General features: G+C 41.8%; 1 protein-coding gene and 1 pseudogene across 1 annotated transcript; one reads left to right on the forward strand and one right to left on the reverse strand.

The window, feature by feature from the left end:
* Positions 1 to 2,038: 2,038 nt before the first annotated feature.
* Positions 2,039 to 14,082, reverse strand: LOC130879844 (ubiquitin-conjugating enzyme E2 A-like; annotated as a pseudogene).
* Positions 14,083 to 15,679: 1,597 nt separating this feature from the next.
* Positions 15,680 to 16,612, forward strand: LOC130880161 (olfactory receptor 4D11). Its single transcript, XM_057779082.1, has one exon. The coding sequence runs from the start codon at positions 15,680 to 15,682 to the stop codon at positions 16,610 to 16,612; it is 933 nt and encodes a 310-aa protein (XP_057635065.1).
* The last annotated feature ends 8,861 nt before the right edge of the window (positions 16,613 to 25,473 follow it).

A 25,473-nucleotide genomic window follows, 5' to 3' on the forward strand; every position in this document is an offset into this window, starting at 1 on the left:
CAGGGGATTACAAGAAATTCACTGCTCCCAACATCTCCCCCCTAAATTTTTTATAAAACAGAAGACCCTCCTTACCACACAGCCTTTTGGTCACTTTGATTGAACCTGTACTCAGGAGAGAGTGACAGCATCTCCTCAGGAGAATATTGGCTTTTAGGGAACACAAGAGAGCAACTTAAGCCTATAAGAAAGGTAGATTCAAGTATCCCAGAGACTGTTGGTTCCTCATACTATTTCCCACACACCCTCTTCCCCTCAAGTGAACAGAGGTGTGTGACCATTTCAGACTCGGGACTTTTAGGAGTGGCTTTGCCATGACCCCAGGAACAGTCAGAAACCACTGCTCCTTCAGCAGTCCCCTAAATAACACACCCCAGCTGCCATACCCTCGTGGCACATTCATTCATGTCAGCTGAGTGCATGGAAGACACCTTCTCGCTCATGCACCTCTTTGGCTTCCCTAGCAGCCCAGCTGATCCTGATTCTGCTAAGTGACCATATGCTGCATTCTCATGGGTTGTCTGATCTTACACAGAATTCAGAAATGAATGCCTATGGCAACAGGCGTTAAGATTGCCAGCAATAGGGTCCCAATTACCACTGGACCCAGCCTCCCATTTGGGCTATGGTATTCAACCATCCCTTTGGCTAGACAGTTACAACCTGGTGTGCTAATTGTAACATTTCAAGGGTTATTCAAGTAACCATTAAGTTGTTTCACCATATAAGAGGCATTAGCAATATTAACAGATGTCATACAAATGAAATAATGAACAAGACATTTGTTGTAAGTCCACCTGCTCCTACAATAGGGCAGTCGGCAGGCAGAGCCTAGAACTGCTACGGCCTTCTCCTTAGGGAATTTGGGCGTTGTCAATCTGTCTGGCTACTTCCTGCTGAGCGGGGACGCTGCATTCTTAGGTGTATTTACTACAATTTACTGCCATTTTCCACCTGCGCTCAGACGTGGTTGCGAGAGCACGGTCCGGTGGCCCTGCGGAGCAGCCGTGTTGGCTGCTCCCGGCCCCAGTTCCCTTTCCTCACCCCTCCTGCCGGAGACGAGGGAACGATGTCCATGTCAGGGCTCAAGGCCGAGCTGAAGTTCCTGGCATCCATCTTCAACAAGAACCACGAACGATTCCGCATAGTCAGCTGGAAGCTGGAAGAGCTGCACTGCCGGTTCCTGGTGCCTCTACCACCACCAGGCAGCCTGCACTCGCTGCTGCAGCTCACACACCACTGCAACATTTCAGGAGGTCTCGGTGATTCAAACCACATGAATCTCGAATAAATCCTTAGGCTCTCATTGTCTGTGGAGACAAAAACAGAACCTCTTTTCCAAAGCATCAAATTCTTAAGCCCATATTTTAAAGTCAAAATACCTTTCTTAGCAGTTTTTAGAATCAAATGTCTTTCTCCAGTCCAGAACACAAAAGACAACACAAGCAACATATCATACATCTGTACACATTTATCTTTTTAAGCTATATATATTCTATCTTTTCCCAATACATACGTCCCCTTCGGCCAGGGACAACCCTGTTCATTTACCCTTCTTTCTCGGTTGACTTCCACTTGCTGCCAAACTGAACAAAGGATGTCAGGATTAACACATATACCCCAATCCACCCTCACCTTCTGAGAGCGACCTCTCAGTGTTCCCTAATTCCCGATATCTCGGTGGAACCTCCAATTGCCGCGCACAGCGCCCCCATGTCTGCACTCTGTGCGCTGGCACCCAGTTTGCGAGCTTCAGGCAAGGGGACTGGAGGTTAGAAATGAGATACAACAAAGGGACATATGCAGTAGTAATGTTTGCAAGTAACCCAGGTACAGTACATTGGACTTCAAATGGAATCTCTGATGCTCCACAGGAGGACAGAAAGGGGAAGAAAAACTTGGCAAGGGAAGACAGAAACAGCACAACAGCTATTTTGTTTTTAATAAAGTAAATGTAATGAATTAGGAATAGGAAGTAGATTAATTCATCAATATACATTTTTCTTATGGCCAGCCTCTTTGTTTGTTCTACCCTGAGTCAACAGTCACGTCAGCTTTGTTCTACTATTGCAGAAACACACTTTTCATATTCCCGCTTGTTCTCCTGGTACAGCCGGGCAGCCTGGCTGTTGGCTGGACTATTGGGATTAGGTTCATCCAACAGAGACTGTATGGATGTTAAACTGGAAGACACATCATAAGTTGGACTCCAACAGTTCTGAAGTATATCCAGACATATACTACCATCTGCGTAGACATTAGGATGGAACATCTTAGAGACAAATCTAACAGTAGGTGGCTTATTTGGATATTCTTCAGTAAATTCAATTGTAAGTTTAAATGTTCCATCCTCAAATGAAGTCCCTTCGAGCCCAAAAATGACCACGTTCCAAACCCCTTTATTGTGTTCAGGGGCAGATTATATAGAGATAGCCACGCCCCAGCCGAACCCACCAGAAACTACTCTCCTGCCATCAGGAACTCCTGAAGGTCTCATGCTCAGAGCAGCTGTAGGCACTCAGATCAGGGGATTACAAGAAATTCAGGATCTGGGGTCTCACTGCTCCCAACATATGCGCATGCATACATTTACACATACAGGAAGTAAATATAATTTTCATATTCATTTTTAATTGTATGTATGTGACAATGGGTGCCTGAAGGCCAGAGGCATTGGACTAGAGTTCCAGGCCATGGAAAACTACCTGATGTGGGTACTGGGAATCAAATATGGCTCCACTAGAAGAGTAGTAAATGCTCTTAAAGGCTGAGCCATTTCCTCCACCGCTAAATATGTTTGTTTGTTTGTTTGTTTGTTTGTTTGTTTGTTTGTTTGTAACAGGGTCTCTCTATGTAGCTCTGCTGTCCTATAACTAACTCACCTTGTAGACCAGGTAGGTTGGCCTTGAATTCACAGAGATCAATCTTCCTCTACCTCCAAGTGATGGGATTGAAGGTTTGCACCACTATGACCAGCTCCTAAATATAATTTTAAAGAGGTATACAACACATACTTTCTCTACCTTGAAAGCTAGATGAGATGTCTATCAACTCCACAAAGTGTTACAGGAATTCTGTCATCATTTCGCCAACCAATCACAAAGAACATTTCGGTCCAAGGTGTGGAGATTTTGTTGGGGAAGTTTGTGACCCAAAGATGAGGCAGAATTAGAAGAATGTGTAAGGCCCTTTTGGAAAGAAGAAGTAGTAATGGCAGTGTAGCAGTTGGTAATCTGGCTAGGAGTCTCCATTCTGTTTCATGATAATTGTGTGTAAATTTCACTTGTAATCAAGTGGTAATCACTTGACTTCCTTCATTACCATAGCAATGACTATATTGCTTGTTGCTGATTTCTGCACATTTCTTAATTTGGGGTTAGAAGCAGAGAGGATATTTACAAACTCTACAGATTGCAAATACAGCTAAGGGCCAGTGTACTAAAACACTGTGTACTAGATACAATGTGCTAAATTGTAACCACCAGAGGCCATCAATGGAGTAACCATACTGAAGGCTGCTGAACTGGCGCTGTTGACATTTTATTCTCTGTGAGAAGAAAAGCATTCAGAAGAAAAACTTACTATCCTTCATATAATACAATGATCCCAATGTATATTACAGATTATAAAAAACCATAACAACTGTGACTGCACACCTAGTACCCAGTAGGTTTATGTTGGGCAGTGTAAAGGTTTAGAAATGCAGAGTTTAGTAATTTATCTAATTCTTGCTGTGGGATAACGCTCTTGTACACTGCAAAGATTTGTCATTCATATTGGTTTAATACAACACTGATTAGCCAGTAGCCAGGTAGGAGATATAGGTAGGGCAATCAGCCTAGGAAAATTCTGGAAAGAGGAAAGGCCGAGATGCAGTCACCAGGCAGATGCAGAGGAAGAAAGATGAAAATGCCTTACTGAGAAAAGGTACCAAGTCACTTGGCTAAACATAGATAAGAATCATGGGTTATATCAAAATCCCAGCAAAATTCTTCACAGACCTCAAAAGAATGGTACTCAGCTTCATATAGAAAAGCAAAAAATCCAGGATAGTCAAAACAATCCTGTACAATAAAAGAACTTCTGGAGACATCACAATCCCTAACTTCAAACTCTTCTACAGTACTGAAAACAGCCTGGTATTGGTATAAAAATAGATAGGAGGACCAATGGAACTGAACAGAAGACCCAGATACTAATCCATACACCTTTGAACACCTGATTTTTGAAGGAGAAACAAAAAATATCAAATGGAAAAAAGAAAGCATATTTAACAAATGGTGCTGGCATAACCAGATATCAAATGTAGAAGAATGAAAATAGATCCATAACCATCACCAGGCACAAAACTCAAATCCAAATGGATCAAAGACCTCAACATAAAGCCAGCCACACTAAACCTTACAGAAGAGAAAGTGGGGAGTCCACTTGAACGCATTGGCACAGGAGACCGCTTCCTAAATATAACCCCAGTATCAAGGACATTGAGAGAAATAATTAATAGTTATAAATTTTCTGTGTGTTTACATGTAGATGTATACTTTAGCAACAATTTAATAATTCCCACTGAAACTCCATTACCACCAGGGGAAGTAGCCAGTTGATTACCACTTTCCTGCTCAACAGTAATCTTCTGTCTAACTCTCATTATAAAGCTGGGACTAAGGGAGCAGAATACTACACAGGGGTCCAGTGTGTAGAAGGTACAAGTCAAATAGATTCTTCTGTTGCCTCTAAAGAATTCCAAACACAAGAAAAAAAATATATCAATGTGCACACATGACTGTTTTGATAACACTTTAATGAATCCCATTGAAACAACATCATCAAAACTACAATAAGTCGGCTACTACTGTTTGTGCCTTCTACTTGCTTCCCCACTGAACTTTTAATATTCAGTGAGGAAACAAGTGGAAGGCACAAGCCTTAGTACCAACACTTGGGAGGCAAAGGCAAATAGATCTTTGAGTTCAAGGCCAGCCTTGTCCTCATAGAAAGTCCCAGGCCAAATAAGGCTACAGAGAGAGACTCTGACCCAACCCTCCAGAGAAGAAGACCAGAAGTCCAAAACCAACCTCAGCTATTTAAAGAATCCAAGTCCAACTTGGGTGGCATGAGATACTGACTTTAAAAATAAATATAAACTATTTACTTTTATTTTATTTTCTGACTGCATGATTTCCACAAATTAGCAGATATCTATGAAAGTAGTTCAGACTTTATGGGTTAAGAAATATAAGGGAGGGGCTGGAGAGATGGCTCAGAGGTTGGGAGCATTGCCTGCTCTTCCAAAGGTCCTGAGTTCAATTCCCAGCAACCACATGGTGGCTCACAACCATCTGTAATGGGGTCTGGTGCCCTCTTCTGGCCTTCAGGCATACACACAGAATATTGTAATAAATAAATAAATATTAAAAAAAAAAAAAGAAAAAAGAAATATAAGGGAAAGTGGTCAGCTGTATTCAATGTATCAATCTTAGTTTTATTTACTTATGATATTTACATATTATATATTTAGTATGCTGTGAATCTTCTCATTTTTCTGAAGATAGATACTAATTCTTAAAATTGTTGGGTCTAGGAAAGTTTTATGTAAGGTACAAATTGCAGTACACAAATCAGTCAAGCCAAGACTCTGATGTGATGACAAGCCTCGAGAGGATACAGGAATGGCAAAGAGGCCACTGATCCAGCTTAGAGGAACAAGAGGAGATGTGTGCTAGTTGAGGTCAGAAAGATAATGGGAGAATGTGACCAAGTGCTTACAACCTACAGGATAGACCACTGAAAAGCTCTTGACATTCACATTGAATAAAATGGAAAGTATTTGAAAAGTTTCAAAAACCAAAATAATGGTGCATATTTTGAAAGAATAGAAGGCACTACCTCATGAGGATTGGTATTTTTTTAAGTAATAATAAAACAAAATAATAATAAAAAAAAAAGGTGCTACCTCTCTATGAACAGATTGAAGAGGGAAAAAAACCAAAGAGATCAACTAAGATGTTTCTTCAATCAACCCATGAAATAAATAATGAAGATCCAATGTAAGATAGTAATGGTGGACAAGGCAAGATATTTGAAAAACAATTAAAGGTCAAGTTAGTTGGGTTTGTTGATGCACACAGTATGGGCGAACCCTATGAACATAGTTGTCCAGTCATCAGCCCACCGAGAGCTTCTGCATTTTCCCTTACATGTTTCCTCCAGATCTGACAGTTCCTTCCAGTGCTCTGCAGCACCCATCAGGAGTCCCCTGAGTAGATGAAATTGCCTTAGGGCATTAGAAAGGCATTTCCCTACAGGAAGTGGACATTACCATTGCTTGAGCTTCCTGGAGCTTCCTAGGTTCACATGGGGGAAAAAGATACAATAATAAAATTTAAATTTTACATTTATTATTAAGTGGTATGCCTAGAAGCCACAATCATACAGTGTTGTTTTCTGTTATGATTTTGCTATGGATATGTTGCCACTACTGTTATTTATATTTCTGAATTGCCAAAAAAGTATATGTGAGGCCACATTCCAAATAAAGGAGGCAGATCACAGAAAGCTGGGAGATTGAAGAGAATTCGAGGAGTCACAACTTACTCAATACAGGCAAGGCCAGCACACAGGGGAGGTGACAGGCAACCTCCAGAAGGCACATTCCAGGACACTTGGGATCCTAAAGAGCAGCACATAGGCCCAGAGGAGATAGGCAAACAGACCCACAAACACACAGGCAGGCTTACAAAGGCCAAGGTAGACGAACTCGCCTCTGGCTTCAAGAGCATCTTTATATAAAATCTCACAAAAGTGGCATTCTGCCAGAAATACTTATAGACATCACTGTTTAGTTTTGAGGCTTCCCAGCCATGTGGTGTCAGCCATTTGTGCTAACTCATAGCTCCCAATATCCAGTGTTAGCCATCTTGACCCCTAACAGATATTGATATTGATATCAGCATCATGTTACCAGAACATAAATGGCCCATTGACTCTCTCTGTTCCCTACAGCACCATTGCAGCGAGCGGAGAAAGAGAAAGAAAAGGAAGGAAAAAAGGAAGAAAGGAAGGAATGAAGGAAGGAAAGGAGGGAGGGAGGGAAGGAGGAAGGGAAGGAGGGAAGAACGAATGAACAAAGGAAGGACGAAGGAAGGAACGAACAAACAAATGAAAGAAGGGAGAAATTTTCCTTGAAGAATACCTAACAGTAGTACTAAAGCAGATATATACAATAAATATCTGGAGCATCTTGCCAAAATTCAAGAAAGTTCTCAAAAACAAAACCTGAGTTGTGTCAAAGGAACCAAGTAACCTCTTTAAAGGGTTCCCAATGGCCAAAGTAGAAACAACCCAAGCAACAAAATATATATGACATTGATGAATTATTACTCAAAGCAGAAAACAAATATCTTTAAGTTCATGCAGATATAGGCATATGAATATATAAGCAAATTCAGGGTGCTCATGTGCAGAATTTCAAATAGTTTGCAAAGATTTTTTACCCTCAAAGATGTGTGGTCTAACTCCCAATTCCAGAGGTGAGAGTTGGTAGGGATAATCTCCTCCTGATGTAGACAAAAGGATATTGTAGACAAAAAGATATGCACTGAAATAGAAAACACTATCCTGAGTGAGATAACCCAGACCCAAAAATATGAATATCATATGTACTCACTCATTAGTGGATTCTAGCCATAAACAAAGGACATTGAGCCTGTAGTTAGCGATTCTAAAGAACCTAAGTAATAAGGTGAACCCAAAGAAAAACATATAGATCCTCCTGGAAATTGGAAGCAGACAAGATCACCAGGCAAAAGTTGGGAGCATGGGGGTGGGGGCAGGGTGGGGGGAAGGGAAGAGGGCGAGAGAGAAGGGAGAAGGGGAGGGGAGAGTTTGGGGGAGTGGGATGGTTGAGATGGAGGAAAGGTGGATATGGGAGCAGGGAAGATGATATCTACATTAAGGGAGTCATTTTGGGGTTGGCAAGAGGCTTGTCTCTATAGGGGTTCCCAGGTGTCAACGGGGATGTCCCCAGCTAGGACCCTGGGCAGTGGAGGAGAGAGGGTGCCTGAACTGCCCTTGTCCCGTAGTCAGACTGATGACTATCTTAAACATCACCATAGAAACTTCGTCCGGCGACGGATGAAGACAGAGACAGAAACCCACATCGGAGCACTGGACTGAGCTCCCAAGGTCCAATTGAAGAGCAGAAGGAGGGAGAATATGAGCAAGGAAGTCAGGACAGCGTGGGGTTGATCCATCCACTGAGACAGTGTGCCTGATCTAATGGGAGCTCACCAAATCCAGCTGGACTGGGACTGAATGAGCATGGGATCAAACTGGACCCTCTGAATGTGGCTGACAATTGGGGCTGACTGAGAAGTCAATGACAATGGCACTGGGATTTGTCTCTACTACCTGTACTGCATTTTAGGAATCCTATTCTATTTGGATGCATACCTTCCTAAGCCTGGATGGAAGGGGGAGGGCCTTGGACTTCCCACAGGGCAGGATACCCTGCCCTCTCTTGGGCCTGGAGGCGGGGGAGGATGAGTGGGGGAGCAAGAGGGAGGTGGGAGGAGGGAAGGAAGTGGAAATTTTGATTGGTATTATTTATAGAGTAATAAAAAATAGTCTGCTGGAAAAAATTTAAAAATTAAAAAAAGATATTCACTGAAAGAAAAGACCTGGAGAAGTCTGAAAAACATTACCTTGATCTGGAGTTAAAAGTTGCAAGCATCATCGGCAGTCTACGGTCACTGGGTGTGCCCTTTGATATGATTGGATAAGAGTGATGCTATATTCCTTCTCCCAAGACTCATCACTTCCATCTAACTATGAGAAAATAATCACAGCACTAACTCAGACTTAGAGACATTCTACAGAATTCCTGACTAGCACTCTTTGATGCTGTCTTACCAAAAGAAGTCTGCGAAACTGTCTGAGCCCCATAGAGCTAAAAAGACATGGACACTAAATGTAATCCAGTATCCTGGATATAATCCTGAGGGGAAAAAAAACTTAAGAAAACTAAATAATGGATGGACCTTACTTAATAGTAATTTTTCAGTATGTTATCCATAGGTCCTGATGAAAAAATCATGGTGACATTAATGGTGAAATGTACAAGAATGTTCTTGCAACTCTGCAGTAAATCTACTCCAAAATTTAAGTTTTTCTCTTCAAAGTACCTGGCACACTGGAAAGCTCAACAAATACAGGTCTTATTTTTGCATGGCGATGTTTCTCAAAGCATTTCATTTCTATCCCTAAGGCTTTCAACGATGGGAAGAAGGTGGTGCTGGAGACTTGCACAATACTGAAAATCAATATCTTGCCAACTACCATTAGTAGGAACCTCTTATATTTGTTTATTCAATTTAAGTTGGATTGAAAGATTTGTCATCTTGAAAGAGATACCTTTAATAAGCCATGCAGGTGTAAAGTAAATCCCTGTGTTCTTGTGTTAGTCCTAAACCTAAACCCTTTTTCAACAACTGTTCCCGTGAAGGTAAGGACTCCATCTGGTGACCTGGAACACTGCTGCATCACTGGATTCAATTCTGGTTGCAACTGAGAAGTGACAGCTGGTTTTGGAAGCTGAGCCAAATTCAGGAAGATCTCCAGCCAATGAAGGAAACTGAGCCATGCTGCCTCGAGGCTGGCTGGAGTCAAAGGAAGGAGAAGCCACAGGCAGCTCTGAGCTTGACCTGCAAGGAAAGCAATTATTGCCAGTAATTACGGTAAAGGGCCTTAGAACTATAGATTCTGCCAAGCATGGTGGTGCACACCTTTAATCCCAGCACTCAGAAGGAAGAGGCAGGCAGATCTCTGTGAGTTCCAGGCCAGCCTGGTCTACATAGTGAGTTTCAGGACAGATGCAGGGCCACCATCTAAAAAATTTAGGTGACCAAACAGTCAAGATAGTTATCAAATGAATTCATGTTTGTTGCTATACAGCCATCTTGTTACCAGGCTTTATTAATTTTTCTTAGTCTAAGTAGTCCCTGTTGTAGAATATTTGTTTATACTGTGAAGATGTATCTTCATCAAGGCACCTTCTGATTGGTTTAATAAAGAGCTATATGGCCAATAGCTAGGCAGGAAGAAGTTAGGTGGGTCTTCTGGAAACAGAGAAGACTCTGGGAAGAAGAAAGGCAGAGTCACTAGCCAGACATTGAGAGGAGACAGGAAGTGCAAGATGGAAGAGAGGTAATGCCACACGGCAGAACATAGAATTAAAAATATGGGTTAATTTAAGATATTAAGTTATCGAGACAAGCTTAAGCTACAGTACAGGCAGAGTTTTTGTCAGGACTACTGGCTCCAAGATAAACACACAGAGGTTCAGTATTAATTATAAATGCTCAACCAATAGCTCAGATCTATTACTAACTAGTTCTTACAACTTAAGTTAACCCGTATTTCTTATCTACACTCTTCCACGTAACTTGTTACCTTTTCTCAGTACAACATGCTCATCTCGCTTCTCCCTGCATCTACTCAAGCCTCCTCTGACTACCCTTCTTTTTCCCATCATTCTCAGTTTAGCTCTCCCACCTAACCTTATCCTGTTCAGCTATTGGCCAGTCAACTTCTTTATTTGATATGGGATTTCCCTCTGTATGCTGTGAATATGTTTTATTACCATTGATTAATAAAGAAGCTGTATCAGCCAATGGATCAGCAGAGTAAAGTCAAGCAGGAAATCAGATCAGAAATAAAGAGAGAGTAGGCAGAGTCAAAGAGATACCATGTAGCTGCTGAAGGAGACAGACATCATTGCCAGAAACTTTCCAGTAAACCATAGCCTCGTGGTGATACACAGATTAATAGAAATGGGTTAATTTAAGATATAAGAGCTAGGTAGGAATACACCTAAGCTATTGGCCAAGCAGTGTTGTAATTAATATAGTTTCTGTGTGATTATTCAGATCTGGGCAGCCGGGAAACAAATAAGTAGTCTCTATTTACATTCATTAAACAAATCACAATGACCAGTCTTCAGTGTACAAAAGTTTTTTCCACAGCACTAAAGGTCAAGCTTTCACAATTAATGATAAGTCTCTGGGTCATTATTTGTGGGTTGATGGTCCAAAGGTAATCCAACAAGAAAGCTTGCTACAAGTCCTCATACTACTTCAGCCTGCTTCAACCTCTTCCCAACATGAATGCCTTGTGAACAAAAGCTGCTGAAATATGAAGTTTAAAAGGCCTTCTCCCAAACTTTATGTGCCTAATTAAACCCCTTTTCTATCTGAGTTAGAACAGGGAACTCACACTTTTAGATGCCAAAGCATCCATTGCTGAGTAGCATCTTAATTACTCCCACTGAAACAACCTCACCATCAGCAGAAGTTTTCCAAGGTCACATCCACTATAATCCCTCTGATAACCCTCACTTCTGTTCTGGGATTTAGAAGTCAGCAAATATGATGGAACACAGTAAATTAGTGAGGAAGAGCCAAGAAAATGTCATTCTTCGAGTCTGCCCTTCGTCACATTAATAAAAGGAGAGGCTACTGAACTCAGTGGCCTTCCAGACGTTCTGAGCCAAACAGTCTCCAAGGTTTACGTAAACTTTGCTAAAGTACTGGAGTTCTTGAAAAAAGGTCGAAGATCTTAGGTAAGCAATGGAATCTGTGAGCCTGTGGCGTCCTGTGTGTACAAACAGGGGTGAGAAGGGAAGAGTGAGAGATGTTGAAATCTGAGTGTAATCAGGGAACATGCACTAGCAAATAACACAGATTAGAAACATTTACAGACTGTGAAGTGAGACACACGGAGAGGAAATCAGTTCCAAACATGGGAAAAGGTATTCTTTGTTACAAGAAACTTCTCAAACTATATTAAGATGTTTTCCCTCCTGAGGCATTTTTTGTCTCTGTAGGTGGATCTCCCCTGACTGAAAGCTCCAGAAGTAATTTTTATACTAAATTTTAACCTAAAAACTAAAAATAATTTATTTCAAACCTTTGAACAACTTGCAAGACTAATACAAGGAGCCAGAAAGATGACTCAGCAGGTAAAGACGCTTGCAGTGCAAGACCGATGACTTAAATTCAATCCCCAGAGCCTGCATAAAAGTGAGGGAGAGAACCATCTCTACAAAGTTGTCCCTTGGCCTCCACCTACTCACACACACACACTACAACAACAGTAAGTAAATGAATAATTAAAAGAAATAAATTTTAAAAAACTAATAAAAGTAACACCTACTACTCGTTCTCAAAATTTGTAAAAAGAAAAATTGTTATAACAGTGATTTCTATATGTATCTTCCAATACCTTTGTGTTCAAACCATTTCTTTCCAGACAAAACTCCAGTCCCCAAGCAGCTTTCAGTACCCAAATTGTCCCCTTGCCCACCTTTTCCCCATTCCCATGGACCCCACTATAGTCATCACCTCCTCTGTGCAGCTTTTCTGAGCCCACTAGTGAAAAACCCTCCTTTTCTCATTCACAGTGTCTCATCTGTTTTAAGGTGGCCCCTTCACTCCCAAATAACTGTTAGGCCTTAATTATTTTCCCCACTGTGTTTAGATTCTATTCCTTTTCTCAAATAACCTAGAACTCTGCCAAGGCTCCGTATACGCCAGATTATTAAGTGGATTAAAAATCACTGGATGGAGCAGAAGCTGGAGAAGTTTTCTGAACATAAAATGTAACTCCTTAATCTGAGTTATGGTCTGCCTTCTTGCTTCCCACAAACCATGGTGTGTTGTGTAAATGGAGGCCAGAATGGAAGCTTTTGATGACTAAATTGATCTCATTAACATCTCTATTAACTGTTCCGAGTTGGTATTTTCTAGTGACCATCTCTCAGAAGCCAGTCAGTTACCACTTAGCTGATCTAAGTTAACTGACATGGCTTAAACTAGATAACCAGCCTGTGCATGAAGACCTTTACATATTACTCCAATCCCCACAACTTCCCTTCACCATCTGCATTCCACAGAAGTGGAGACTCCGTGAGGCCACACACTTGCCTGTCTCTCACAGACAAAACCAGGTCTTACACCTTAGCGGCTCTTGCTCCAGATGCCCTGATAAACCACCTCCAGTCTGTGTAGAAGACAAGAAGCCAAACTGAGCATGTGCTCTTTTCACATGCGATGCCACCCATTCAATATTCACTGCCTCTGAAAGAAGTGTATGTCTTCACTTCCCTAAGAGTGTGTGCTCTGATAAAGTTGTTCTAGGGTATATATTCTGAGAAATACACAGTTCCTCTAAGATGTTCGTGTGTTTAAAGAAATTGTTCACGTGTGAGTGGTTAACACAGTTTTTCTTTAACACAGACATAGTCACATTTCCTATTTATAGGTATGTTTTAAAGACTGATGTCTTAAGTGAATTAATTCATTTTATCCTCATGAAAATGATACAAAGAGGGTATCGTTGTTGGCAAGTCACAAATGCAGAGACTGAGGCCAATGAGTAAAGTAACTTGGCTGTGTTGTGACAGCAGGTGTCCCCACTGTGACAGACAGTCAGGGCGCTGTGAGAGTGCACCACCCTCGGTCAGGACCCTTTGGGTAGTTTGCTTTCGGTCTTCCAAATTAAATTGTCTCTAGAGAATATTGCATAAAGAAAAAAAAAGCTTGAAGGAAAAGTGAGTTATATGGAGACAAAAATCTTCATTGGAACTGAAAAAACATACTGCAAAATGAAAAAAACTTCCAAAATGGAAGGAAAAAGTGACCTTTGCCTTTCTCCCTTCCTTCCTTCCTTCCTTCCTTCCTTCCTTCCTTCCTTCCTTCCTTCCTTCCTTCTTTTCTCTCTTTCTTTCTAATAAGAGGAAAATGGAGGTAAATTCAGAAGAAAGAAATTAAGGACCATTTCAAGATTTCTTCAAATGAAAAAGGAAGGAACTTTAAAAAAAAACAACACAACTATAAGGTGAGCATATATTTTATATTTCAAGAAACTACCCAACTGTTTTCAAAAGAAGTTTGACCACTTCACATCCCCACCACTGTTACAGTCCCTCTTAACATGTCAGTCTCTCCACCTTAGCTGCTCTCACGGATGTGTGACATCAGCCTTCTCCACCTTAGCTACTCTCACGGATGTGAGCTGTCTGTCCATCTTAGCTGCTCTCACGGATGTGAGCTGTCTGTCTCCATCTTAGATACTCTCATGGATGTGAGCTGTCTGTCCACCTTAGCTACTCTCATGGATGTGTGCTGTCTGTCTCCACCTTAGCTACTCTCATGGATGTGTGCTGTTTTTATTTGCACCATGACTTCATTTACACTGCAGTTTTAACTCACTCTTTTCTTTAAACAGGTTCTGACTGTGTAGCTCCAGGAAGCTTGTAACATCCTACATCTCAAACTCACTGGGATACGCCTGCCTCTGCCACTTCTTTCCAAGTGCTAGGATTAAAGGCGTGCACCGCCACTCTTGCCACATTTGTCCTACTTTTTAAATTAGGTTGCTTGATTTCCTATTCACGGACTTTAAGAATTACAGCCATTCTATTTCTAGTTACTTTCCTAAGAGAACTAGAAGTATATTTGCCTAAGGCTACATAGCTCATAGCAGCTGATGTCTAACAGTCAATAAAAACTAGCCAGAAATGTTCATCAAGTAAATTCTTAAATACATTGTGTTGTCTCCACATGGTAAAAATGAAAAAAAAAAAAGCAGCAGCATGCATAAACCATGGGTGAGTTTCATGAGTGAAAGAAGCCAGAAGAAATTGAGAATAAATATTACATTCAATTTACAGAAAATTCTAGACAATACAAACTATTGTATAACAGCAGAGTCCAGTGCTTGGCTATACAACAGACGAGACAGTGACTAGCTATAGTCAGATCACCAAAATCTCTTTTGGCATGCTAGGTATGTTCACTGTCTTAACTCTTGTGATCATGACATAGCGATACACATAGATCAAAAGCTTAACAAGACATACATCTCAAATACGTGCAGTCACTGTGCAGCAATGACAGATCAAGAAAAGAACTGATTATAAGGAAGAAGCTAAAATAATGAATAAAAGGGAACTCAGAATAACGTTGTCATTCCATAATAGCTGAGGAGCTCCTCTGCCCTCTATGCTAATTGAAAGTATAGATGTAAATGAGTTGTTTCTAAGGAAAAGGCAATAGAAGAGAATGATGACCTTAATGTTTCTCTAATTTGTTATGGAATAATATTTGTGACTAATTCAACTCAAGGGGCATTGTTTGGCAAATAGAGGTCCTTAGAGCTTTTATTTAATTGTAGTATCCAATCTAGAAAAATCCTTACGAAATGCAGGATGTTCTAATTGTACAAAACAGTCACTGCTTTATTACACACACACAAATTTACTCTGTATCACTTATACTACCAATAATCTATATCTGATTGCTCATCATCCACCTCTATTGGCCTGGAATACTTACCGCTTATTTAATGAGAACCTTGCTTTCATACACATTCTAAAATCATTTGTGATTTACAGATGAAAATAATTAAATGCATGCTTGGGTAATAAAATATCATTCATTCAAGACATATTAAAGTGAAAATTACAATAACCCTGAAGTGGCAATTCATGGGACAACACCTTGTGATCTTTCGATTCTGATATTTGCCTCTAAGAATCTAATTTAGTAGGGAAAAAGTAACACTTGCTAAAATAATATTCTCATTTTTTCCAAGATGTACAAAAAAGGAAAATCGTTATTCAATGGAGTTGAGAAATGACACCAGAGTAAAAGAATTTATATTTCTGGGTCTTACTCAGTCCCCACACCTGAGCCTGGTCTTATTCCTTGTTTTGTGTTTTGTGTACGTGACAACTCTGCTGGGGAACCTCCTCATCATGATCACCGTGACCTGTGAGCCCCGTCTCCACACACCCATGTACTTCCTGCTCCGCAACCTTGCCATCCTGGACATTTGCTTCTCCTCCATCACAGCTCCTAAGGTCTTGGTGGACCTTCTCTCAAAGAGAAAGACTATTTCCTATGCAAAGTGCATGACACAGATGTTTTTCTTCCACCTGCTTGGTGGGGCAGACATCTTCTCTCTCTCTGTGATGGCATTTGATCGTTACATGGCCATCTCCAAGCCCCTGCACTATGTGACCATCATGAGCAGTAGGCGCTGCACAGCCCTCATCGCGGCCTCCTGGGTGGGGGGCTTTATCCACTCCATTGTGCAGATTTCTCTCTTGCTCCCACTCCCCTTCTGTGGACCCAATGTTCTTGATACATTTTACTGTGATGTCCCACAGGTTCTCAAACTTGCCTGCACTGACACTTTTGTCCTTGAGCTCCTGATGATTTCCAACAATGGCCTGGTCACTACCCTATGGTTTATCTTCCTGCTGGTGTCCTACATGGTCATTCTGACGATGTTGAGATCTCAGGCAGGGGAAGACAGGAGGAAAGCCATCTCCACCTGCACTTCCCACATCACTGTGGTTACCCTACATTTTGTGCCCTGCATCTATGTCTATGCCCGGCCATTCACTGCCCTCCCCACAGACAAAGCCATCTCTGTCACCTTCACAGTCATCTCCCCTCTGCTCAACCCCTTGATCTACACTCTGAGGAATCAGGAAATGAAGTCAGCCATGAGGAGACTAAAAAGAAAGCTCATTCCTCTTGAAAAGTAATGGAAAAAGAAACCCCAACTCTTGTCACCCAGAGCTCTTTTCATTATTTTTATATACTCAAATATCTGTCAATTAACCAACTATACTTTCTAGGAAACCATTTGATTTTCTGCTTATACTAATAGTAACTTATGACCCAAATTTCTATATGACATAAAGTAAATTCTGTAAATACTTTTACAGAATTGGGTTGATTAATTTGTCTGTTGTTTAGCTGATTGGTTTTGAGACAAGATCCCTGTACCCTTGGCTGGCCTTGAACTCATAGAGATGCACATGTTTCTGCCCCTAACTGCTGGGATTAAAGGTATAAGCTACCAGGCTTGGCCAATTTTCTTCTTCTTTTTTTAAGAATTATTTGTTTTATTATTATGTATATGGATGGTTTGTCAGGATGTATATATGTGCACTGTGTGCATGCATGATGGCTGTGGAGTCTAGAAGAGGGTATCGGATCCCCTAGAACTAGACTTACGATTGTCATGAGCTGCTATATGAGTATGAGAAACCAAACCAGGGTTCCCTGCAAGAACAAGCAAGTGTTCTTCAGCGCTGAGCCATCTCTCCATCCCCTGATGAATATGTTTTTAATCACACACCAAAGTTACATTATATCAACCAAAACAATTATGCCATTAAGCTCAAATTTTTCTTGTAAAAGACAAGGAGTTAGATTTGCCTGTAACCCCAGTTCTTGGAAGGTGGAACTCAAGGCCAGGTTTGAAGTCAACCTGAGCTCTATGAGAACCTATCTCAAAACATTAAGCAATAAAAAGAAGGAGGTGGAGACAATCCAGAGACAAAAGGTTATTTTTTCAAGGTCTTAAATCAAGCTAGGCACAGAAATACCTTTGAGAGTCAACTCATTGCTGTGCTCACATGATTATAAGTTCTTATATTGTTGGGTGTGCTATACAAAGCTTATTCCTGTTCTAGAAGGCTCTCATGCTTAGTGCCTCTGAGGTTCACATCTATGGGTGTGGTTGACTTAATACAGATTGGGAAATTTGCTTCTGCTTAAAGTCTTTGTGGACTTGGGCTTGTGAGAACATCCCAGATCCCAATGATGACCCTCCTGGATTCCTGTCATGAACGAAGCTTTACAAGGGTTTTCATCGTGACCTAAAGGTGTTTATGATAATCCAGAATAAGACTTGCCAGGTTGACATTCCTGTGATGAGTTTAAACAAAACCAGGCCCTTGAGAACCCGATACAGGGACCAACCCATCCCCAACATCCAAGTGACTCTACAGTTGTGGACTCACTAGGTCAATCTCGGGTTGGTGTCTCTACTCACATTTCCTGCTACTTGCTGGGTGGAAAGGAATAAGGATAGGAGAGAGAAGGAGGTCAGGAGGGAGAGAGAAAGAGAAGACAAAACCCATGCCTGTCTGGTTTCGAATCTGTTGGTATTTATGGAAAGGCCATATAGACTGGTGTTACTGTCTGAGAACATACTAAAGTCAGGCAGCTGGAAGCGTTGCTATAGACACCAGTCATTGATCTGCCACCTGCCAGTTCTGAGATATTGAGCAAGCTATGTCTTCTCTCCAAAGGCCATTCACTGCATATCTACATGAAAGAAATTATAATACCCATCTCATAGAGTCTGAAGGTTCAAATGAGATTGTATGTATGAAGCAGAATGGTTGCTACATGATTAATCCTTACTAATAAGCAAATGTCACCGTTATAACATCTATATTTATCTACCTAACAAGCTTTCCCCCCGACACAAACATACACACTGATCTGTCGCTCTCCTTTATTATTCTTCCACCTTACTGAAGAAAAACACAGAATAGAAAGAGTTGGAAATTATAATGAATTAAAAAATCTGTATCATCTGAATATTCCCAGATCTCTATCATTAAAACACGGTAATAGGCTTTCTTGCCATTTATGAAGCTCAAAGAGACATCCTAATGGGTTGCAGAGATAGCTGAGTGACTAGCTATTCTCGTTGCTCTTGCCAAAGACCCAAGTTCAGTTCCCAGAAATCACATGGTGGTTTACAACCATTAGCAATTCTAGACCCAAGAGATTTGATGTCTTCTTCTGACCTCCATGGGCACCGAACATGCATGTGATACATATGTATATATGTAAACAAATGAAAAGTGAATTAAATATACATTTATATCTTTATGTACACACGAAAAGTAAAATAAATATATCTTTTAAAAGAGATGCCCTGAAGCTGATGAAAGATACGCCACAGGAAAATGAAATAATTAAGCAGGAAAGTGGCTATACCAATCTCACACGCCACTTATATTGTATAAGGGTTCCAGCAATCCCAAACCTCTACCTTCTCTTGATATTTTTCATTTGCCTTACTATTGTTAAAATTTTTTCATCATTTCCTTTCCTCTTTTTCATTCTAGTCTTTCTGGGGTGTGTGTGTAACAATCCTCTGTTGTAATCTTAATCTATGATTCCAAGCTAATATGAAATTGAACTGGTGTTTGGATACCCCCTCTTGTAAAGAGTTCATGTCTCTTACGTTGCATTGCATTAGTGACAGAATCTACCTGCTTAATGACTGAGTCAAAATTCTGGTAATCTTTCAGGTAAAAGCTGCATCCAAAATGCATGCAATCACAGAGGACACATTTCAAAAAGAATGTTTGCCAGGTATAGTGGCGCACACCTTTAACACCAGCGCTTGGTAGACAGAGGCAAGGCAGATCTCTAAATTCAAGGCCAGCACATTTGAGGATAGCCAGAGCTACACAGAGAAAAGAAATCCTGCGAAGGAGAAGGCGGAGGAGAAGAAGAATTATTTTCCTTCCTTAATTCCAACATGCCACTGAAAGGAAATAGAATTTAGACAATGGTATATAGTCATTGTACTATTTGTCTTCCAGAGATGCACTTGGAAAGGAATATGCGGCCCAATGGATCTGGGAAATTACATCACAGTGAAAGAATTTAACTTCCTGGAAATTGCTCAATCCCAAGAGCTGAGCTAGATCTTATCGGTCTTGCTTCTGGTGTAAGAGACAACTATCACAGGAAACCTCAGCACCGTCACCATGAAGCTCTCACATCCCCATGAACTTCCTGCTCCACAGTCTGTTTATGACATCTGCTTTCTGTCATCACACTTCCTCATCAGTGTGTCAGGGAGAAAACCATCTCCTAAAATGACTGTCGCCCAGATACTCTTCCGGTTTCTTCTGGCTTCTTCAAAAGAACCCTCAACTAGAGATGTACTTTCATGAACCAGTCTCCTGGCCCACCTCTCTTCAGTTGTCCTCTGGCTTATTTGGTTATGTATTCTTTGATCTTCACTCCTGATATCAAAGAGCTCACAAGTTCTAAAAGAAAATGTGATAAATCCTTGCAAAATAAGAAAGCACTCTGAAAGCAGTTTAATCAGGAATATTTACAAAGGAAAAGGAGTGGAGGTGATGGAGAGTGTCTGCATCGCACAGGGAAGTGTTTAGTTCCTGGACTTGAAGATCGTGTCAACCTCAGGAGTCTCAACTTGGACATGAGCATCTATCAAGTGAGGAACACTGTCTCAAAAAGTAAGGTGGAGAGCAATCAAGGGAAGAGAAGGCACCCAGTTGCAACCTCCGGCCTCCACACCCATTAGCATGGGCACATGCACCAAAACACACATGCATATACATTGGAACATAACACATGCCTCTCTCTCTCACACACACACCGGAAAAATATAAATAAATAATAGTTAACATGGAAACTTTAAGAACAAAAGGGAAATGTGTTTTCCAGTCTGTATGGGATCTCTGAATATGTAATAGATCAAGAAGAAAAAATAGACATGATGAAATATCCAAATAAGAAATTGTGTTCATTTTTTCTAAGTTCGACTCCCTCTGAGCCTATTAAGCAAAGATACCCGGGCTCTGGGTACAGGATCTATGAGGATTCGTGCCCTCCCCTGCCTACATGAGGTGAGTCTCCAAGCCAAACTGCTTGTTTGTACACATCTTCTGGTGTAGCTCTTTCTAATAACTCCCAACAGAATTTTCTCCCAAAAGAAAAAGTCTGGCCGCTGAACTTCAATAATCGTGCCCAACAATACTGTCTTTGGTGATTCTTCTATTGGTCCTGGGGCTGAGGGAGTGGCATGCATGGCAGGCATGCTACAGAGAAGCATGGTAGAGTCATGCAGAAGAGATTCTGGGCACTTTAAAGAGAGAAGATACTAACCCTTAGGTGCATATCTTCCTTGAGGAGAAGAAACCCGTGACAAATTACCAAGGTCTAAGGTCAGTTTATGCAATCAAACAGCCACCTCTACTTCTCAGGTGGGAATCAGAGTTTGAGGGTCTTTAATGGGGTGTCAGTATGAAGCCAAGACCTTAAGGAGTATGTTTGTGTGTCTGATCATGTATCTGGGGACATGCGTCCATACACAACCAACTTTAAAATATTGCTGTGGATTACCTAGAAAGGGTTTGCATGTTGGTGATGCATGTCAGTAGGTGCAGGGTGGTAGTTGTTAATTCTAAACGTCAGGACAGTGCAGAGAGGAATAATCTATTGTTCGCTCGGACACAGGCAAGCTCAAGGTGTTAGAAGATGTGGATGATGGAGTTGGGGGTTTTCCTCGAGTTAGGAACTGTAACACTCAAAAGCCTACTTCATTAGAGTGCATTTTCTCAGGCATATTGGTAACAAAGTACTTAGTATTTCAAGTTTATCTTGCCAAAAAAAAAAGGAAAACTTCTTATACCCAGTTTGTTTATTCTGCCCCAGTGTGGTACATACATCTCCGGAAGTTCTGATTGACTCTACTGGTTTCCATTTCTTGTTCCTGTCATTGAACATGGAAGGCTATCAGCTTGGTACTTGTCAGTGGGCTGGTGATTTGATCACTTTCAAGACTACTTTCTTTACAGAACATCCAGCTGTTGGTCCTGTTACATTTTTGAAGACAGAAAACAAAGCAAAGAGAGTGGTTTGGTTGGGGGGGGCGGTTTCTTGACAGGGTTTCTCTGCATAGCCCTGGTTGTCCTGGAACTAGCTCCATAGACCAGGCAGACCTCAAATTCAGAGATCCACCTGCCTCTGTCTCCCAAGTGCTGGGATTGAAGGCGTGCGCCATCACTGTCCGGCATTTTTTAAAATTTCTCCTCTAGTTCTCTTTCACACACACGGCAACACTCGCCCCTCCGTCCACGTTTTATCTGCTTCCCAAACCACTGACCTTCCACAGGTAGAGCCCAGTTCGCAACTCAGGTTTCTTATTTGCAATCCTTCCCTGGTTCGATTCAGCCACCTGAACTGCCCCCAAACACCCAGCACAGAGGTCACAGGGAGGGTTCCATTCCAAAGGCTTCCCATCAAACTCTAATGGAATTCCGAATAATACAAATCCACAGGATGGTTAACTTTGTTGTGGGGAGGAGGAACCAAGCACTTCCCCCCTCCTAACCTCCTTGTTCTGTGCTCCCTCTCTTGCCTTTGGGTGGCTCTGGCTGTCAATGGGAACTCACAGGTCCCTCTGCCCTGTAAGATGCTCTCACTGTGACTTTGATTATAGTCTCAGAATTGCCTTTCGTAAGACCTTATATTCCTGTCATACTATTTCTGTATTGATCTCTTCAGTACCAGCTTAGAAATCTGGCCAAGTGAAGAATAAGAGACATAATAGAAATCATAAAAATAAGCTAGTTTTTTTTTTAATATTTAACTTTTATTGACTCTTTGAGAGTTTCTCAACATGCACCACAATTCTACTCACCTTCTGGTCCCCCGATATCCTTCCCTCATCCTGCCGCGCCACACACACACAAAAGGAAATAAATCAAAGTAAGCAAGCAAGCAAAAGCCAAAAAAAAGAAAAGAAAAAGGAAAATCTCTTTGCTTCTCCTTTTTTCCTGCCTCTCCACCATCCCTTCATTCGCCCTGGTGGCATTGGGGGGCTTCACTTTGTCCCATCAGTTTTACTAGTGAACGTTCATTGCAATGAGTCACTGGTCTGGCTCGAGTCTCTGGTTTCTGGCACACCATCATCACTGGGTCCTCACCGGAACTCCTCTGGGATATCCTGGGACTACCATGTGTCTTGGAATCTTTCAAGTATCAGTCTACAGGACCAGTCCCTTCAACAGCTCCAGGAGGTCCTAGATGGGGTAGGTGCTAGGATGGGTCAATCCAAGGCCCAGCTGTGGGCCTGGATGGCAGCCAAGCTGGTCAGTCCAGAGCCCCTGGGGCCACCCACCTCAGGAGAAGCGGTGGAGTCAGGTCCCTAGGGTCGGTTCCCCCTAGCCTGTGATGAGGGGTGGGGATCAGCAAGAGGCAAGGTCAGCTTTCCCAGGACCAGCGAAGGGTGGGGCCGGCTCAGCATGGCCCTCCGATTTTATCTCGCATGGTTCCTAAGGCCTCCTGAGGTGACGCAGGCCACAGACATCCACACAGACCCTAGATGTAGCTGGACCACAGACTCAGACGTGGCCCTCGGCAGCACCGTGAGCCCAGACGACATCCTGACTCCAGATAGAACGAATGGCCACTCAGGAGGGAATGGTTCACTAGACACCACCAAGGGCCTCAGGTTGTAACCCTAACACTAGGCCTCTATGTAGGGGCGCGGACCCCGACAACATAGTCCTCGGCAACATCTGGGTCTGGATGTCACCACTGCCCCAAAGGCAGTCATTATAGCCCTGAGACACCAACATTGCCAGAGAACTCAGGTATCTGTGTTGCCTTGAATGGTAACAAGTGCATCAGACATAGCTGGGGATTTGTTTTGTTTTGTTTTGCTGTTGTTGTTTTTATGTATAACTCTATGGTGTTTTAGATACTGCATAATAATAAATATAGGGAGAAGCTGGGGGGATGGTGGCGCACGCCTTTAATCCCAGCACTTGGGAGGCAGAGGCAGGCGGATCTTTGTGAGTTCGAGACCAGCCTGGTCTACAAGAGCTAGTTCCAGGACAGACTCCAAAGCTACAGAGAAATCCGGTCTCGAAAAAACAAAAAATAAAATAAAAATAAATAAATAAAGGGAGAGAGCTAGAGAGGCCCTGGGAGCTTAGCTCAGTGGTAGAGTTCTTGCCTACCATGCTGAAGCCCTGAGATCACTCTGTAATACTGGAGTAGAGCTCTCTTGATAAACACACGTTTTTTAAAGATTTATTTATTTATTTATGTAGACAATGTCACTGTACACCTGCTAGCCTGAAGAGGGCACCAGAGCTCATTACAGATGGTTGTGAGCCACCATGTGTGCTCTTCACCCCTGAGCCATCTCTCTGGCCCCGAATAAACACACATGCTTGTGTCAGACTTAATCCTTAACCAACAACTTTTTCTTGAAAGGACAGTGGAAAATATTCTTTTAGTTTTTCTTTTGCTTCTTTTCTGGTAGTGTTTATGTATCTACGCATATATATTCGAACAATACTGTTGCATAGGCAATTGTTAGATAATCAAGCAAAGGGGATAAGTCCATGGATAAACAATATGGAAACCGCCTTCATTGCTAATTTAGCAAAGATTCATTTGTCATCAACTTTGAAGATTTTTTTTTCTTCAACTAAATTGCTTATGACCACAACACAGCATCTTGTATTTCAGGAATAGAGTAGTAGATCTGTTTCTACCTCAAACAAAAGTCTAAGGATTCAACAAAGTTCCTACTCTCCTATGGAGATAAGAATGGATTTCACCCAGGGAGCAGTTTGCCTACAGAATGTTTTGATCTATTGTGTAAATGCTACTTTTCTTGTTCTAACAACAAAATGTTTACCTAAAAATGTAGCCTGCAACCTTCAATTGGTATGTTCATTTCCTTGTATCATGTTAATGCACTTGTTTTTTATCTTACTCCTATCTTTTGGGGTCAGGAGTATTTTAAGCAAACAGAAATTAAACCAGGCAATTTCATAACTCACTGGAACTCCCTCCCGGTGCTATCCTGTTTTCTGTTTTATCATTTTCATTCGCATCTTTGTGCCTTTACTACTCTTCTAATCCCCATCCCCCACCCTGGTAAGAGGTGTTCATGTCGAAGCTGGTCTCTGACACCATCACACAGTAATGGCGTGGAGTAGGCATCATTAAAATCCCATTCACTTACACAGAAAGACAGTGATGTGGGGCCCCAGGGCCCACTCCGCCCTCTACATCTCAAGAAGGGCCTGTGGCTGGGAGAGTGTCCCAGAGGGATGGAGGCCCTCCCCAGGAAGGCCTGGCCCCAGAGGCTTGGTTAGTGATAGAAAGCAGGAGGAAAGGAATGAGGTCCAAGAGGACAGCCTGGGGCCCACACAAGAGGCCCCCGGAGACCCCTCAGCCTTGAGGATTTTTATAAACAACTAACTCATTCTATAAATAAATTCTATTATATATAGTTTTTTGCAACCTGTTTCTTTCAACTAGTGTGTCATGAAGCCTTCCTCTGCCCTCATTTGTAGACCAGCCTGGATCTTTTCAACAGCCTCGTGATACCTGGTTGAATAGACTTTTCCAAGGATGTTTAAGCAGTACCCCATAGCTAGATATTTTCTATCGCAGTTATCATATCATAGATGAGAATGAGAAAAACACCCTTGTGTTTTAAAACATTTTACTTGTTCTCAATGTCTGTCTCTGGGCACCAAGAATTGGAATACTTAAGGCCAGATGCAGGAAGTTAATTCTTATGAGAAAAAATCAGTGGGCCAGAAACCTCTGGGCCTGAGGAATATTCCCAGGAGGGATTTCAGAGTCTCAGAAATTCTCCTCAGTGAATATGGTTGCTGCTGAGACCCAGTCAAAGCCAGTCAGAAACAAGGCTCTTATTTCAATGCTAACAGCGCCTTACCGTACAAAGACCTGAAGTAAAAGTGTGATCCCAGAGCAAGGACCCCTTGACTAGAGACACATTTTCATG

Source organism: Chionomys nivalis, chromosome 8 (assembly GCF_950005125.1).
Source record: "Chionomys nivalis chromosome 8, mChiNiv1.1, whole genome shotgun sequence".
Lineage (NCBI taxonomy): Eukaryota > Metazoa > Chordata > Mammalia > Rodentia > Cricetidae > Chionomys > Chionomys nivalis.